The sequence below is a fragment of the Dipodomys merriami genome, unplaced genomic scaffold, assembly GCF_024711535.1.
Source record: "Dipodomys merriami isolate MVZ:Mamm:240054 unplaced genomic scaffold, mDipMer1.0.p SCAF_305, whole genome shotgun sequence".
In the NCBI taxonomy this organism is placed as follows: domain Eukaryota; kingdom Metazoa; phylum Chordata; class Mammalia; order Rodentia; family Heteromyidae; genus Dipodomys; species Dipodomys merriami.
This window is the reverse complement of record NW_027204549.1, coordinates 1090981-1107031: the sequence shown is the minus strand read 5'-3', so window position 1 is coordinate 1107031 and position 16051 is coordinate 1090981. Positions and strand designations below refer to the sequence as shown.

Genomic DNA, 16051 nt, shown 5'->3' with positions numbered 1-16051 from the left:
CGGGAAGGTATGCTAAACAAGTGGATTTATAGGGTATGATTCAAAGTTCAAAAGTACTTCTCTGACTGCTGAGTTATGGCTGGAGTGTAGCAGAATAGGAAATCCAGTTAAAAGAAAAAGAAAAAGAGATGATGGTGACCTGGACCAAGATGTTGAGAAGGAGGGAAGTGGGTGGATTTAAGAAGGAAAGCGTTTTTAAGGCGAGTGGTGGCCCATTTACTGAAAGGATGAAGAAGACTTGGTTAGGAGTAGGTTTGAGGCAGGTAGACAGAGTACTTTGCAGAGCACTGAGGTGTGAGAGACTAAGAGAGCAATTGGGTAAAGAAACTGTGGACATCCATACAGTGGCTATCAGTAAATCACAAAAAAGAGTGGTACTGAGTGCTGGTGGCTCACACCTGTAATCCTAGATTACAAATCTCAGAAGGCTGAGATCTGAGCATTTGAGGTTCAAAGCCAGAGGGGACAGACTGATATCACTAATTAGCCAGCCAAAAAGCCCAAACTGGAGGTAGAGGTAGATAGAGGTGGGGCTCAAGTAGCGATCACCAGTTGTGATTGCCAGTGCAAAGCTTGAAGTACAAAATCTAGAACCAGCAACCCCCACCCTGCCAAAAACCAAACGAGCGAGTAACAAAAATCATGCTATCTGGATGAATTTCAGAAACGCCTTAAGTGAAGGAAACCAGATGCAGAAGACTTCACATTAAATAATTTTGTGTATAATAATGTGCAGGCAAACTTTCCCAGTGGTTCCAGGGGCAGGAGGTGGGAACAGAGTGACTCTAAGTGGGTACAAAGAATCTTCGTTTGGTTTTTGTTTTAAGGAGATGATGAATGTTCTGTGTAGGTAAAAAAAACAAAACAAAACAATTAAACATCATATACTTTTCCCCCAGGAGAGAGAGCAGAATGCGGCACCACCAGGTGAGAGCTGGAGGACCTTGTTTTCTTGTTCCAGCTGCCTGAGGTCTGAGCGGGATGAGGTGGGGGAGAGGAGGGTAACGGGTTACCAGACGTTGGGGGCGGGGGAGGCTCACTGTTGCATGCCCTGTCCTGGAATTAGACTGATATAGCTGCACCCCCAGGCTGCACATGGGGGTCCTTTGCTGAGGATCAGTCATGCATTTCACCCTTGCACTGTGGGCTCAGTGGGAGGGTAAAATGGAGTCTGGGATGGCCAGTGGAGGGTAGAGGCTGTCGGGTGGCTGTTTCCCTCTCTCCTTTCTGTTCCATGGCTGCTGAGCACACTGCCTAGGCTCGGTGGCCGGGCCCACCCTGGGCCCCTCTGCCAAGGCCTTGGGTTTGGCTGGGATTGCTCACAGCTAGGCACACGCATGCGCGTACACACAGTTGTGTGCCTGAACACCTGCACTGCCCACAAACCCGCTCTGCCCACACCCTAGCTTGGATGAGGCTGACAGAGAAAGTTAACACACGGGGACTTCTGCTTCCTCCCTCTCCAGCTTGTTCGGCATTTATTTCCCTTTGTGCTTTTCCCTGAGCAGACCAGAACCAGTGAGCACTTTCCATTGAGCCGCTGAGAGCGGCAAGCTGGCTTGCCCCTCCTTTCAGAGAGTCTGGCTCTTGAAGCAGGTGTCACCACCCAGGGATGATGTCCCAGCCAGAGCTCTCGTGCTGCCCGATGCGAATCCTGCTGCTGGACCCAAGGCCAGCAAGCCCGCTGCACTTTGCCCTGGGTGGCTGTTTGGAGCTACTTTTTGCCTCACTCTCTGAGCCCAGGGGACAATGTTCCTTCCTTCCCCACAAATGCTTTCCAAGAGCCCAATATCCTAGAAAGCTGTCCTACTTGGCAAAAAAAAAAAAAGCAATGTAAAACCCTAATTCTCCCCAGCTTCTTGGGAAGGGAGCGAGTGAGGCAGAGGCTTTCTGTGTGCTGGGTCCAGAGACACAGCCTCTCCAGAAATGCAGCCTGTGCACTATTCCTCTGGGACAAGGTAACAGGGAACATGAGGGTGATTCACGCCAGGCGAGGGACTTCCCACAGAGGCAGCAGCAGATGTGCAGGGTCACGTTCGAAGAACCTTTCAGAAACAAACTTGTTATTGTTCCTTTTTCTCTGGCAAGAAGTTGTTGTTATAGTCCCTCCAAACAAGAGAAGCCATATTTTACACTGAAGGCTGTAAATAGCAAAAACAGATGGGGGACCAATGGAGCCATTGCTCCCAGGAAGCAGAGCATGAGGAGATGGTTCAAGCAAAATCTGGGAGAAGAGATCTATGATCCATCCCCTTGGCTGGGCTTCACGCTGTATCTCAGGGAAAAGCTAAGGACAGACTTTTCTTTTCTTTTTTTTTTTTTTTAATAAACCCCTCTGAGATGTGTCTTCCACACCCTCTTTGACTTAGGGCCTGGGAAAGCCGTGCTCAGATTAGTAGACCTCCCACTTAGATATCCTGCACTAAACCGAGGACCTTGTCCAATGCTCTCTTGGCTCCTGGCCAAGTTCACAAGCAACTTTGTTACTAAAGTAAAAGCTTCCCTTTACCTCCAAAAGTCATTCTTTAAAGAGTGGACCTCACTGCCAACTTGGAAGTGGTTTGAAAATGAACCTGCAAGGCTTTGAGTGATGTGTCTCTATTCTCTAGCCCTCTGTGTCTTCCACAGACTCACACATGGTGAGCTCATCTGAGACCCATTATTTGGGCAAATTCCCTCAGACAAGTTGCTCTTGACCTTATATGGATGGACTGGTTTTTGCATATGGTCTGCAACATGTTATATTTTCTCATGCTTAAAGACCTTATCTTTGAATGGCCCAAATTCTTAATAGCCCTGAAATTTAGGCTGGCCAGATATGAAAATACACTTAAAAAGTATATTGTCATCTGGGTGTGGTAGGGTACTCTTATAATCCCAGCATTTAGGAAGCAGAAGCAGGAAGATCAAGTCTAGCTTGGACCCTGTCTCAAAACACCAAAGGCTAGGGGTATAGGTTAGAGATAGAATGCTTATGTAACGTATGCAAGTACAAGACCCTGGGTTTACTCCTCAGCACCATGAAAAAGGAAAAGGATATTGTAAATGGACAAGCAAGATGAAAAGAAGAAGTTTTATTAAGCTTCAAAGGAACTTTGGCTTTCCTGACTTAGGTTGACATAGTCCTATGGTCTAGATTAGAGGTAAAATCATTTGACAGTGTGTCCAGATGTGATAAAGTTCACACCCAGGCACAGCCTCCAAGAGCTGGACTGCCACTCGGCTCAATGGTGTTGCCACCATTTTGGCTATTGATACCACATTGATTGGGTTGCCCAAAGAAATTCTTAATTACCATTCTTTTTGACAGACTGATTTTGAGTCAACTCCTGTGTTGTCAACATATGCTGATTTTCATGTCTGGGTTGAAAGACAGAAAGGGGACATTGGTCTCTGGTTTCTCTTTCTTCCTCTCTGTGGCTTTCTCTGTTCCTGTTTTCCCTGCCTCTCTCTTTCTTTCCTTTTTTTTGCTCTGCAACTGAGCAGCAGAAGAGATGGAAGGCTTAGGCTGCCCCACTTTCCTTGGCTGAGCTGTCCCCCTGCTCCCCACTTTGTGCCCCACCCAGCATTTCAGTAAGTCGATACAGATTTGATATCATGCAAAGAGTTGGGATAGCTACGTTTCCTTGTCAGATTCCAGTCGGTGCCAGAGTATGGTGACAGAAAGAAATCCTAGTGGGATTAAAACTGCCCTTTGCTTTCTGGATTGGGCAGGAAAAAAATGAGAAAGCATATTCTATTATTGATTTCACTTTTTAAAAAAGTTTAAGCCCCAGAAATTTCTTAGGACTTAAACCCGCTAGTCGGGCATTCTAGGGATTTTGATACTGATTGTCTATTGTCTACACTAAGTCTATATTTGTGCCAGCCATATGAATTTACCAGATAATTCAGTGGTACTGCTGGCTGTTTTATGATGAAGTCACTTTCTCAGTTATACACTCACACTGGGACTTTGAGTAGGAAGAGCTGCCTGCTCCCCAGCTTCTATTATATTTTATTTCTGTGACCCCAGAACTGTTTCTTAATCTCACGTAGCCTCATTTGCCTTAAGGGTAAAATGGGTTTAGTAATTGCTTTCTACTGCAATACACTTGTTATAAGGTTATACAATGTGAGATAAAGAAATGATCTGGAAATGTCAAACATTAGGAAAACCAGGTGACAATGTTTGCTAGTGTCCTCAAATTATTCCATATTACCAAACTTAAAAAACATATATGCCCTTCAGTCACATTTTTGGCTTTTGCATTTGGAAATTCAAAAGCAGATCCATTGTATGAAATCTCACCTCTCTGTTACATATAGACATCTTCACAGAATAACTAGTTTTTGAAAAAGAAATGACATGGACTTAGCTAACCAAATTGTTATAGAGCCAATATGGGCTGGATATAATCTTGCCTGTTGTTTCTCCTCAAAATTTTTGGTCTGTGCTGTTATTTTGGTTCCATTGTTTGGACGGCATGCTATTTGGACTCAACTATGTCTTTACCAATGCATGGCCTTGGAGCTGGCAGCATTTGCTCAACACTCAGACACCTAGAAGAGGTTAGCTGGGGTTCCCTATGTGGCTGGGTTGGTGAAAGAGACATGTTCAATGAGCCCCCCAAAAAAGCCCTCACTTATCATGAGCAACTCCATGGTCCATAAGATTCTTGTCCAGTCACAGAGATCAGTCAAGACTAGGGGGACAGGTCTTTGCTTGTCACATGTAGATATTATTTGTGCCTAGCTGAATCTCCCTTGTTGCTTCCCAGATTTTGAACCACACCATTTGAAAATGAGCAGCTTCTCTTGGTTAGGGAACCTCCTACTAATTTTTAAAAGCCCTGTGTTCCAAAGGCTGGCAGAACTAAGTTAGGCCACTTTGGGTGATGGAATGAGCAAATAAGCCAACACAGGCATATGCATGGTGAAGAATTCTGGAAATGGGTCTAGTGTTTGTGGGTGTTTCATTGTTCCTGGTGAACTGTGGTGTAGTTTTCCTTCCCTGTGGGCAAGAGTGGAACATGGGGAATGGAGATCCTAAAGTAAAGCAAGACACTTTCAACCTGACCCCATCACAAAGATTGATGGGATAGCTGAATCTTCATCTAGAAATGACAAGGTATACCAAGGCTTCATGACTGTGTGACCCAGTATGAAACACCCTGGCCTTGAGCCAAGATGACTACATTTCAGACCTGTCCATTCTGATCTTTGGGCCTCTGTTTCTGCCAGTAAAATAGGGCTCTAGACACAGAGTTGATAATATGTTAATGTGGAAAGGGAATTGAAAGTTTTTAAGTTGACTAAAGAACAAAGTATCACCATCCTGAGTCACCCAGGGACACCAGAAATGCTGCTGCCACCTCTCACTGTCACTTTCCTCATCTCTGGAGTGAGAGTAATTGTCTGTCTCTCAGATCAGTGAAATAGTGAGTAGTCAAGTCCATTTGGAATGCCAAGAGGCATTAGGAAGATGAGAGCCCTGCAACATTGGGAGTTGAGACTTAGTGATAGATTTCAGCCAAAATAATGAAAATTTCGAGTCATTGAAAGTGTCTTGCTTTCTTAAACTCCTGATGACATCTTTCTTCACTGATCCCCACCCTCCATCTGGTCAGCTCTGCAGGATGACAATCTCTGATTGGAGTTTTAGTGGTTTCTTGGACACATACTATCCCCTCTGCCCATAATTTGCAATGCATTTGTGTTATGTGAATGTTGATCCTGCTTGGCATTATGGGTAAATTTAGATCTCCTAAAACATCCAAAGGCCTTCAGATGGAACATTGGAACCAATGTGTTGGGGGGCCAGGGACTTCCATTTGCATTTTGTGTTCTCAATTATGGGTTTTAAGAGCATCTTCCTCAGTTGTGTGTTTATGTTGGTTGCTTTCTTGATTTCTTTTGTTCCATTTTCCCCTAGGCCCCCCTGTCTTCCCCCTAAACCACAGAAAATGAGGAGACCTAGGCCTCTTTCAGTGTATAGCCATAAACTCTTTAACGGCAGTATGGAAACGTTCATTAAGGTACTTTCTGGGGAGCCGTGGAGTCCGCAAATGCACCCAATGTAATGGCAGCCTCTCTTCTCCTCAGTTGACAGCCCTGTCCCAACAATAACCTGCATCCAGCCAGGCCCTCTTGAGCTAGCTTCTCACTAAACCTGGTGTTAACTTCAGTGAGGACTTTTCCTCAGAGCTGCTTTGCCTCAGGCCAGTTGCTCCTAAGTCCTGTCCATGATTCTCAGCCCTAGGGGGAAAGACCTGGTCAGTGAGGTCCAGGTGAGCTTGAACCATCAGTGTAGTAGTCCCAGCCAGCCATCTTCATCACTACAGTCCTAGTACTAGAGTAGTACGAGTCTAGTGCTACAGTCCTAGCACTAGAGGGGAAGTTGAGGAATCCCATCATGTAATGGCAACACTCATCATCCAAGATTGAGAGTAACACAGAGGAAAACCTGCAGGTCGACTGTTTCTATACAAGTGATTTTTTGTTTAGTTGAGCAAATTCTTGCAAATGAAACATGTGCAGTTTGTGTGAGAAAAGTTCCTCCTTTTGGATTTTTCTTCTTGTTAATTGATTTGGGAGCTGGCAGAATAGGATTCTAGGTTAACCCTTTATACCAAACCTAAACTAAAACAAAACAAAACAAAAACCAGTAGGGTTTCAGCTTGCTGTTTCTCTTTTCTCGTTTCCTTGATGTGAAGGGTACAAAATCAAGCATCCCAGAGAGAATGGTTAAAGACTTAGATAGTGATGGAGTTGCCAAGAAAAGCAAGTGGGGGATACCTGAGGAATGGAGGTGCATTTTTAATATTACTTAAGGGGGTGGAAGAGGGAGACCTTGCCATTTATTTGAGGATCTTCATTAGCCAATGAAGATACTTTCTGCGGGAAAATAAAAGGCTCGTGTCAATCAGGCTCTAGGGCATTACTGATGATTTGGAATCATGAGGCTGCCCCTGCACCAGCTCTCTATCCCTCATCCTCAGACAGGGTGCATTACAGAACTTGCAGGACAGGAGAGGACAAATACAGGCATCAGTCTAAGGCATGGAAGAAGACAGGCAGGACTGCCTGCATCTCAGGACTGTCTCTGTCTATGGATTGACTGGTGGGGACAGACTGAGGGAGAGAGCTAATGAGGTAGCTTGAGTGGTAGAGCATTCGTCTAGCGTGTACAAGATTTTGAGTTTAAACTCCAGTACCACCAAGAGAAAAAATGGGGAAGAAGGAGAGTAGAAGAGTAGGACTTAAGTTGGAATTGTCCAGGGGCAGGAACAACAAGGGCTATTTTAGGGTGCCTAAGTGCACAACATAAAGGATTTCTAAAAGGAGGAGTCCCTCAGGGCACATCAGGAAAGAGGAACCATATGACCAAAACCCATGGCATAGGGTGGTGTCAAAGGATCCCACTCTCTGTTCACCTTCCCTTCTTTCTCATTCAACACAGCCTAGAAAGGACCAATTGTTTGCCCTCACAGAGCTCAGCGCAGAGCCTGGGATGTTTTCAGCATAAAAAAATGGAGAGATTAGAGCAAGATCTCAGAGAGTGCAGAGCAAGAAGAGCTGGGTGTGGTGCACCTGTAGCCTGGTGAGAGAAAGGAAAAGAATGGAGAGAAGAATGGGACAGAGGGAACCCTGAGGGGAGGGGCAGAAAGATCCAGAGCTCCCAGACAGGGATGCCTTCCCCGATTTGCTTTGGGCTTTGGAAATGGTCAGGGCACTTGGACATAATCAGCTCTTACCTAATAATATTTGATAGTTAGGTGTTGACAAATTAATGTGTAACTATAATTTGCCTTTATACCTCCTGAGTGGTACATCAGCGCTTACTCAACTATATGCGTGTTTGCCCTTTGCAAGGTAGTTAGCTAGGCAAGCCACCTTTGTATTTGAAGTATTATCCCACTGCTGCAATGGCTGTTTGCCAATCTTTAGAACCCATTGCATGGCCTTTTTCTTTTTTCTTTTTCTTTTTTGCCAGCCCTGGAGCCTGAATTTAGGGCCTGGGCTCTGTTTCTGAGCTGCTTTTGCTCAAGGCTAGCACTCTACCACTTGAGCCATCGCTCCACTTTTGGCTTGTTGTTGTTGTTGTTAATGTGGTACTAAGGAATCCAACCCAAGGCTTTGTGCATGCTAGGCAAGCACTCTACCACCAAGCCACATTCCCAGCCCAAATGCATGGCCTTTCTTATTGGTGTCAAAACTTTGTGGACACTTTGGGTTTTGGAGTACAAAGCTCCATTTGAAGCTTAGCTTTGTGACCCCACTAGTGGTACAAAATGGCAAGAGGGAGCTTGCTATGGAAAGTCCCACCTACCCGAGCAATGACAACCTCATTGGAATGTGTACAAAGTCTCCACTGGGGAAAAAGTAGTCATGTGGGAAAGGAAGGTGTATTTGTAAAGTCTGATTGCATCTCTTTATAGTCACACTCTACGTACATCACCTACCATCAGCAAAGTTCAGCACTTGAACTGTGTACCTACTGTGAACTGGTTCATCAAAGCTACATTCAGCACAGTTTTACTCTGAAGGATAATTAACTCTCAGAGAATGAAGAGCAGCATAGCAATTGTAATTTTCATGCTCTCTGAAAGTCATTCAAGTAAGAGTCCTTAACTTTTGAAAAATGACACCTGTGGAAAGACTTTCAGTCCAATCATACCACTGGCATGCCATAATCTGGGAAGCAGCCCAAAGTTAACTATAAGTGTTGTGAGAATTTTCTTGGGCTCTGCCTTGATCAGCCCTTACAAAATTCTTGTTTTTTATGTTTTTCTCCTCTTAGGCAGAAAGAGACACCATTTTGATTATGAAGGGGCTGGTGTGCACTCTCCACCTTGCCTCTATACAAAGGGAATGGTAAGGGCTGGGAAGGTGGCTCAGTGGTAGAGCGCTTGCCTTGCATGCATGAGGCCCTGGGTTCGATTCCTCAGCACTACATAAGCAAAATGAAAAAAAAGCGCGAAGTGGCGCTGTGGCTCAAGTGGTAGAGCGCTAGCCTTGAGCTGAAAGGCTGAGGTACGGCACCCAGGCCCAGAGTTTAGACCCCGCGACTGGACTCCCCCCACCCCCCAAAAAAAGGAGTGGTAATTAATCTACATCATGAATGTGGGATGAGGATAGAATGAACAAATGTATGTTAGAGAGCAATGGCCAGCCCATAGTAAGTCTGGGCAGTTGTCATTGTTATTAATTTAGGACATTGCTTCTAGAGTCCCACTGCACCAGGCTGTTGGTCAGTATGGGATTCAGTTGTTAAGCCAATGTGACAGTAAGCAGGGGATTCCAATTGTTGAGATGTGACTGCAGCTGGAATTTACACATCTCTTGGGTTCTGAGCTCAGCCGCCTCACGGAGCCTGATGGAGAACCTGTCTCCAACCTCAGAACTTCGGCCACATGGCAAGAAGGCAAGAAGGGCCCCCTGAATGTGGGTGTCTCTGGTCACATGTAGTGAATGCAGAGGCTGCAGGCCACCCCAGCCTCATGTCAGTATTCCAATCACCTGTCCTCCCACCTCCAGGCTTCTCAGCTTCTGTGCTCCCAACCAGGTCAGAGGCAGGAAGGACAGCACAGGGAAGTTTCCATCGGTGTAAAACTTCCAGAGCATTGAGAGGAAAACATGGTGGCTGTTTGGAATCTGGAATCACATGTGATTTGCAAAATAACATGTGATTTTCATGTCCAAGGAGATCTTGTAAAATTGGACTTAAAAAAAAATAAAAATAGCTGAATTCAGGAACAGTGTGTTTTCCTCCTTTCTCAGACAGCAGGCTTACTTTATGGAGTGTTCAGAGAGCACTTCTCCACAATGGTGAGTCACCAGTCCCTTTTGTCAAGAAGTTAGATTTGGAGATGGGAATGAGTTCAGTACACAGTTTCTACTCATTAACAATGACTGAGAAAGATCCCACATCACTGGTGTCTCGGAGAGAGGCTAAGGCTGGCTGGGGACAGCTCCGGAAGTCGTTTGAGGCTCAGGGTGATCCTGCCCACAGACAGACACCCCAGGACCTTTGCTGGCTGCCATTGCATTTCGGCATTCACGGACTCTGAAGGATCTGCTTACTCTAACTGATCTTATTCCTGCATAATCTTTTCTTTTTCTCCTGCTCTGCTGCCTGTTTATTTTTTGTTATCAGAGGAAGAAGAAATGCTCGAACCAGGAACCAGGTATTTACTAGAAAGGCCCGTTAGCCCCATGCAACTGGGCGGAAGTTATCTCTTGATCTGACTTCCAGAACAGTGCTCACTTTGCCTGTTGCTGATGGGGTCCCTCTCCTTTCCTGTCCTCCACTGCCATTAAACAAAAACAGAATTCACAGGTGGGGTGTGGAGGAGTCAAGAACATCTGATCCATGCCGTTTCAAGAAAGGCATGTTACATATGCTTTGTGCTTTCCTCACCTTTTAAGGAGGCTAGTGGTTTAATTTGGTCCCTTTCAAAAAAAAAGTTAAAATAAATGTTATACTTTTTAAGTGACCTAAATAATAGATCAAGCAGTCTTGGGAAGCCAGAGGAAATTACCCTTTGCTCAGCCATTTGTGACTGTAGACCAGCCTAAGAAGAAATTGAATATCCTTTTAAGTCCTGGATACCGATACTTAGCATCACATCTTATTCAGCCTTTTGACTAAGACCAGCCACTAGATGGCCAATGGCTGAACTACTTACATGCTTACTATTAAAGCATTCATGTGGATGTTTACGTTATATCATAGGCTAGTAGAACTAGCCTTTCCTCCTTAGAGCCCCAGCCCCGCTCCCCCACACTTTGTTCTTATTTCTGGCATCAGGCACTACAGCAATGGGATGAGGCGCTCACCCTGCCTGTTTATCCCTAAGCGCTGGGAGAAGCTCCTGAGTTGGGCTAAAGTGGATCGGGAGGGAGGCAGGGTACTCAGGCTCCAGGCCTCTCCCTCTAACGGCTTCTGCCCCCATTCCCCATGCCCTGAACCGAGATTCCTTGCAGCTGGGGAAGAAGAGAGAGCATTTCTTTAAAATTATCATAGCTATGCCTTTTTCTGCACTTAACTGAAGACTCTATGGTAACTATTTATAGACACTTTAAGATTATTAGCCTTTCCTTGCTTGTTTTCTTACTAATCTGATGGTACTAATATTCTGGCTTGTTGACACTATGCTTGCATTGTCTTTTGCCTATGGTGGTTGTCCAGCCTAATGAAAGCCATATTTTTTTTTATTTTTCCTTAAGGATTCAGGACAAGCTATACCACTTGTAGTTGAGAGCTGCATTCGATACATCAATTTATACGGTAAGCTCCATCTTGGAATCAGACTTTTTGGCTAGATTGTTCTAGAAGGAAATGAGATTCTAATCCATCTTGTAAAACTCCCTGTTGGTGCTCTACTTCCTAGGTATGAGGGGGAGAATGCTGTTATTCTTGGTGCTCTCTTTGGAGCCTGTATGCCAGGATGGGGATGTGGAAGCAGGTGTGAGGATGTGGGCCTGGGCTGACAGAAGTTTTGAGGGCCTAGACAGAAACAAATTCAGTTCCTTCTCATTCATTCCTTCTCACTCACACCCAGCCCAGAGCCAGCATGCCAGTTAATACTACTGGGTCATAAACACTGAAATTTGTTAACCCTGGTGTCACCAGAGGACATAACCTGTGCTTGTCCACTTACTCATTCCTGCAATCACATATTTATTTAATGAATAATTAGGCACTGTTTTGGACACAGGAGTAAAAGTGTGAATAAAAAAGGGAACCTGCTCTGGGTAGTTTACATTCTCAACTGAAAGACAAGGAAATAAATAATAAGAGTAAGGGCAATCATCCCTTGGTACTGATAGGGATTGGTTCTAGGACCCCTGCATAACAAGGTCTACAAATGCTCACATGCCTTGCATAGAAGGGCATAGCATTTACAGATAACCTACTTACTTGTAACACCTAATACAAAATGAATACTATGTAAATAATTGTATTGTTTAGGGGGATGATGACAAAAAATCTGTGCCTTTTCAGATCAGATGTCATTTTTTTCTTGGATATTTTCAAATCCACTTTTAGTTGAATCCACAGGGGGAAAATCCAATGGATACGAAGAGCTGGCTGTAATATAATCATGAATAGCAATAATGCCATGAAACTAATGAAAAGGGGGTAGGAAATGGCTTGCTGGGTGCTACTATGGCTAAAGTGGTAGGAAGAGACCTCTTTGAAGAGGTGATGATTGAATTGTAGCCAGAGTAGAGAAAGATCGCCATGTACCCAGGTAGAGAGAATGGTGAACAACAGGGAGAAGGAAGGTCAGTGTGGCTGAGTAGTAATGAGGCAGGGAGCAAGATAGACACATGTGGATGGTGTAAATGTAATGTTGCTTAGCTATGGAGATAAACTGTTTATTGAGCACCTAGTATATATAAACCAAATGTTGGCAAAACCTTGGCTTTGAAGGGAAGACATTTCCTGCATTATTGACATGGAGAATTGTTCTATATAGGAAAACTAAGATGGGAAGGATTATCGTCCATTCATTTCCACTCAAGATGAAGCAGACCCCGATGCCTCCTTTGGTCCCTGTTTCATCATAACTGTTGGGTCAGGGTCAGAGCCTCCTCTTCATTAGGGTTTTGTAGAAACATGTAAAATTAAGTACAAACTTTTTTCTTAATTCAATCTTCTTCAAACTCTTGGATTCCCAGACTGGAGTACCTTTCTTGAAGGAAAACCTTTTCTGAATGAAGGAAAGATACTGATGTTGATTAAAATGACTCATTATCTGGGCACTAGTGGCTCTGCCTCTATTCCTGGCTACTCAGGAGTCTGGGATCTGAGAATAGCAGTTCAAAGCCAGCTTGGGAAGGAAAGTTCATAAGATTTTTATCTTCGATTAATCTCAAAAAGAAAAAAGCTCAGAAGAGGAACTGTGGCTCAAGTGGTAGAGCACTAGCTTTAAACACAAAAGCTCGGGGACTGCAAGAGCACAGACCCTGAGTTCAAGCCCCAGGATTGGCACCAGGGGTGGAAAGAAGAAAGAAAAAAAGAAATGACTCATGGTCTTGGCCTTCAAACCAGGTCAGGGAGTCACAGACATGGAAGCAGTGTGTGTCTGAGTATTTGGGTAGCTGTAGTTCATTGTCAAGGCCATGTTCGAGCTGCTGCCAGGGTATCTCTATTAGGAATGGCTCCATTGTAAAGGAAAGAAGTAGAAAGGGATAAGCCTGAGCCGGGCACTGGTGGCACTGGTAACCCTAGCTACTCAGGAGGCTGAGACCTGAGGATTGCTGTTTGAAGCCATCCCTGGCAGGAAAGTCTTGAGACTCTTACTTCCAGTAAACCACTGAGAAAAAGCCAGAAGTGGCGCTGTGGCTTAAGTGGTAGAAAAGAAGCCCCAGGACTGCCCCCCACCAAAAAAAAAAAAAAAAAAAAAAAAAGAAGAAGAAGAAGAAGAAGAAGAAAGAAAGGAAGGGAAAAAAAGAGACAAGCCTGGAGAGTCTCCAGTGTCCCCAGTGAGCTGCTGAGCTCAAGTCTCATGTCATTGATGGGTTTTTTTTTCCTTTGTTTTCTTTTTAGGACTCCAACAACAGGGGATCTTCAGAGTGCCAGGGTCTCAGGTTGAAGTGAATGACATAAAAAATTCCTTTGAGAGAGGTGGGTGTGACTGGCTGTCTCAAGCTGTGTGGCAGGTGGAGGGAGGAGGCTGTGTGTGTGTGTGTGTGTGTGTGTGTGTGTGTGTGTGTGTGTGTGTGTGTGTGTGTGTGTGTGTGTGTGTGTGTGTTAACACAGGTTTTAGAGCCTGTGGTGCATAGAACCCTTGGCTCACAGTGGTTTTCAAGAGCCAATACACACATCTCTTTTCCCATTTCACCGTCAGTGACTTTACCCTGGTAGCCTGAAATGAGTCACAGCAGGATTATTTTATACCACAGGTAATGGAAAATATCAAAATCTTTTTGCTTTCTTATAAAAAACTAACTCCTATTTTACTTATTACTACAACTTGAGTATCCCTAATCCAAAAATCTCAAATCCAAAACATTCCAGAGTTTAAAACATGGAATTACCAACATGACGTACAAATGGCAAGTTGACCACCTAGCTCCGTGAGATAGATCACAGTTTCTATGTAGGTGTGTTAAAAGATACCATCAAATCTTCAGGTTATATATGTATATATAAAGGGGGTTATGAACTATAAATGAATTTTATGTTGAGACTTGGGTCTCATCTCCAAGATCCTTCATTAGGTATATGCAAATATTCCAAAATTTTAAAAAAGGATCCAAATAAAAAACACTTGTGGTCCATTGCTTCATCTGGACTATAGCTGCTGGTGGGTGACTTTCTCTAGTGTACGTTCCCGTCATTTCTGGAAGACAGCCTTGTGCAGAGCTCAGAGATATTGATGTATCTGAGAAAGTTGAAAAAACCAAGATGACTCCAAGTGAATTTCTTCATTTTTTCCCCCAATACAGTGGTTTTTGGCCAACTACACATTGTGAGGAAGAGACCATATATTCCCCTCTCCCCCGAGTCCCCACTTTGATTGGCCAAGCACATGAAAGCTTATTGGAAGTGAAGGGCAAGGACAGGCTCGTATGGTTTACTTAATGTAGCCTCCCTTGTCTCAGAGGCCCTGATGGGGACAGTTGGCCCATGACAGTGTTCATACAGAAGAAGGCCCCACTGTGCCAGGAAAAAATGAGTTCTTACACATCTGTGTTTCTCTGCACAGTGCTTATTTTCTCTGCTTACAGTAAAACTGGAAATCCATGCATGTTTATCCAAGAAAACAAGTTCAGATGTCTTGATCCCTGATTTTAGAACAAAGCATAGCCTTAGCAAGTCCATGTTCATGTGCCAGTGGAGGAAAGGAGACTTCATCATATCTATCCCAGACAATACTGTATCACTGCTGCCAGTTTTCCAACAATTTGGAAAGATCCATAGTCTGTCCCTCTTCAGTTTGAATCCTCTATCTTGTTTTTTTGGGTGGCCCAGAAAACAAAGCCCAGTTTCTAGCAACACATCCCAATAGGTAAGAAAACACTTTGTTATCAATGCTTTCAGGTGAGTTTCTTCAGACTCATGAGGTGTATGCCTTTACCCTGCTGGCTGTACTCTGAGCCAGCCTTTCCCTGGGGCTTCACCCACAGGACTCTCCCTATTATCTCACTTCTCCTGGAGACGCTGCCTTCTTAGCCAACTCTCTGCCTCCCAGTCTAGTCCTCTCAGCTCCATCCATCATTGGGGAAAGCATTCTGCATCACCGGCATGGACCCTCTGCACCCCATACACTCTGGGTGTTAAGAGCAAGATTGGGCTCAATGTGATGCCCAGTAGCCTCCCAAGAACCCAGTGAACTTCAGCTCTGAAGTCCACTCCAAAATCTTAAGCACTTAGAACCAGAGGACCCCAGACTTCCCCTGCTCCATACTCTCCCTGGGCATTTATTCATTCATTAATTCAGCAAGCAAGCATTCTTTGAGCCCTCTACAGTACAGGTAATAGCCCAGGACCTAGAAATCAGCCAATCCATCTCTACTAGTGGGGAGACCAAATTCATAAACAATTTTCCTAATGGGTACAGAGTTTAAGTAAACACTGGGTACTATGGGATCCCCTCACTCACCTAGGGTGGAGTGGGGAGGAAGAGCAAAGCCAGGGAAAACTTTGTGGGGAGGAAATGACTAGGTTGGAACCTTCATGGCTCCATCCTCCCAGGCTCACCCCATCATACAGACCTCCTTGGCCCTGCCATGAATCCCTTGGATGACCTTGCACAGTGCCTCCAGCCCGGTAGACACTTGCCAGTGAGTTTGTGGAATACTGATGGAACCAAACCCGTGTGATGCAGTAGGGATTCTGCAGGAGGGTTAGTATAAGAGTAGCTATTCAATAAGGAACATCCATGAAGAGAGATACACTCCGCCGCCATCTTGCTTGTGATCCCGTTTTGGCCATCCACCCATGTAGCATCTTGCCAAAAATATTTAGCCCATATTGAGTTATGGGGAAACAATCAGACAAACAAAAATTTGGGTAATTCTATGAGATAACTGACCTGAACTCTTTGGCAAGATT

The 16051-nt window shown here is 44.6% G+C and overlaps 1 protein-coding gene across 6 annotated transcripts in view; it reads left to right on the top strand.

Moving 5' to 3' along the window:
• Positions 1 to 16051, top strand: part of LOC138840888 (SLIT-ROBO Rho GTPase-activating protein 3) — a 188608-nt gene that overhangs the window by 148869 nt on the left and 23688 nt on the right. For 3 of the 6 annotated variants that reach the window (XM_070041280.1, XM_070041283.1, XM_070041284.1), the window contains 5 exons: positions 900 to 927; positions 3487 to 3573; positions 10139 to 10169; positions 11212 to 11272; positions 13541 to 13618. In XM_070041280.1, the coding sequence (XP_069897381.1) occupies positions 900 to 927; positions 3487 to 3573; positions 10139 to 10169; positions 11212 to 11272; positions 13541 to 13618 (285 nt within the window). Of the gene's footprint in view, positions 1 to 899; positions 928 to 3486; positions 3574 to 5914; positions 6018 to 10138; positions 10170 to 11211; positions 11273 to 13540; positions 13619 to 16051 lie in introns of those variants that run through there. The other 3 variants (XM_070041282.1, XM_070041281.1, XM_070041285.1) reach the window with 3 other exon arrangements.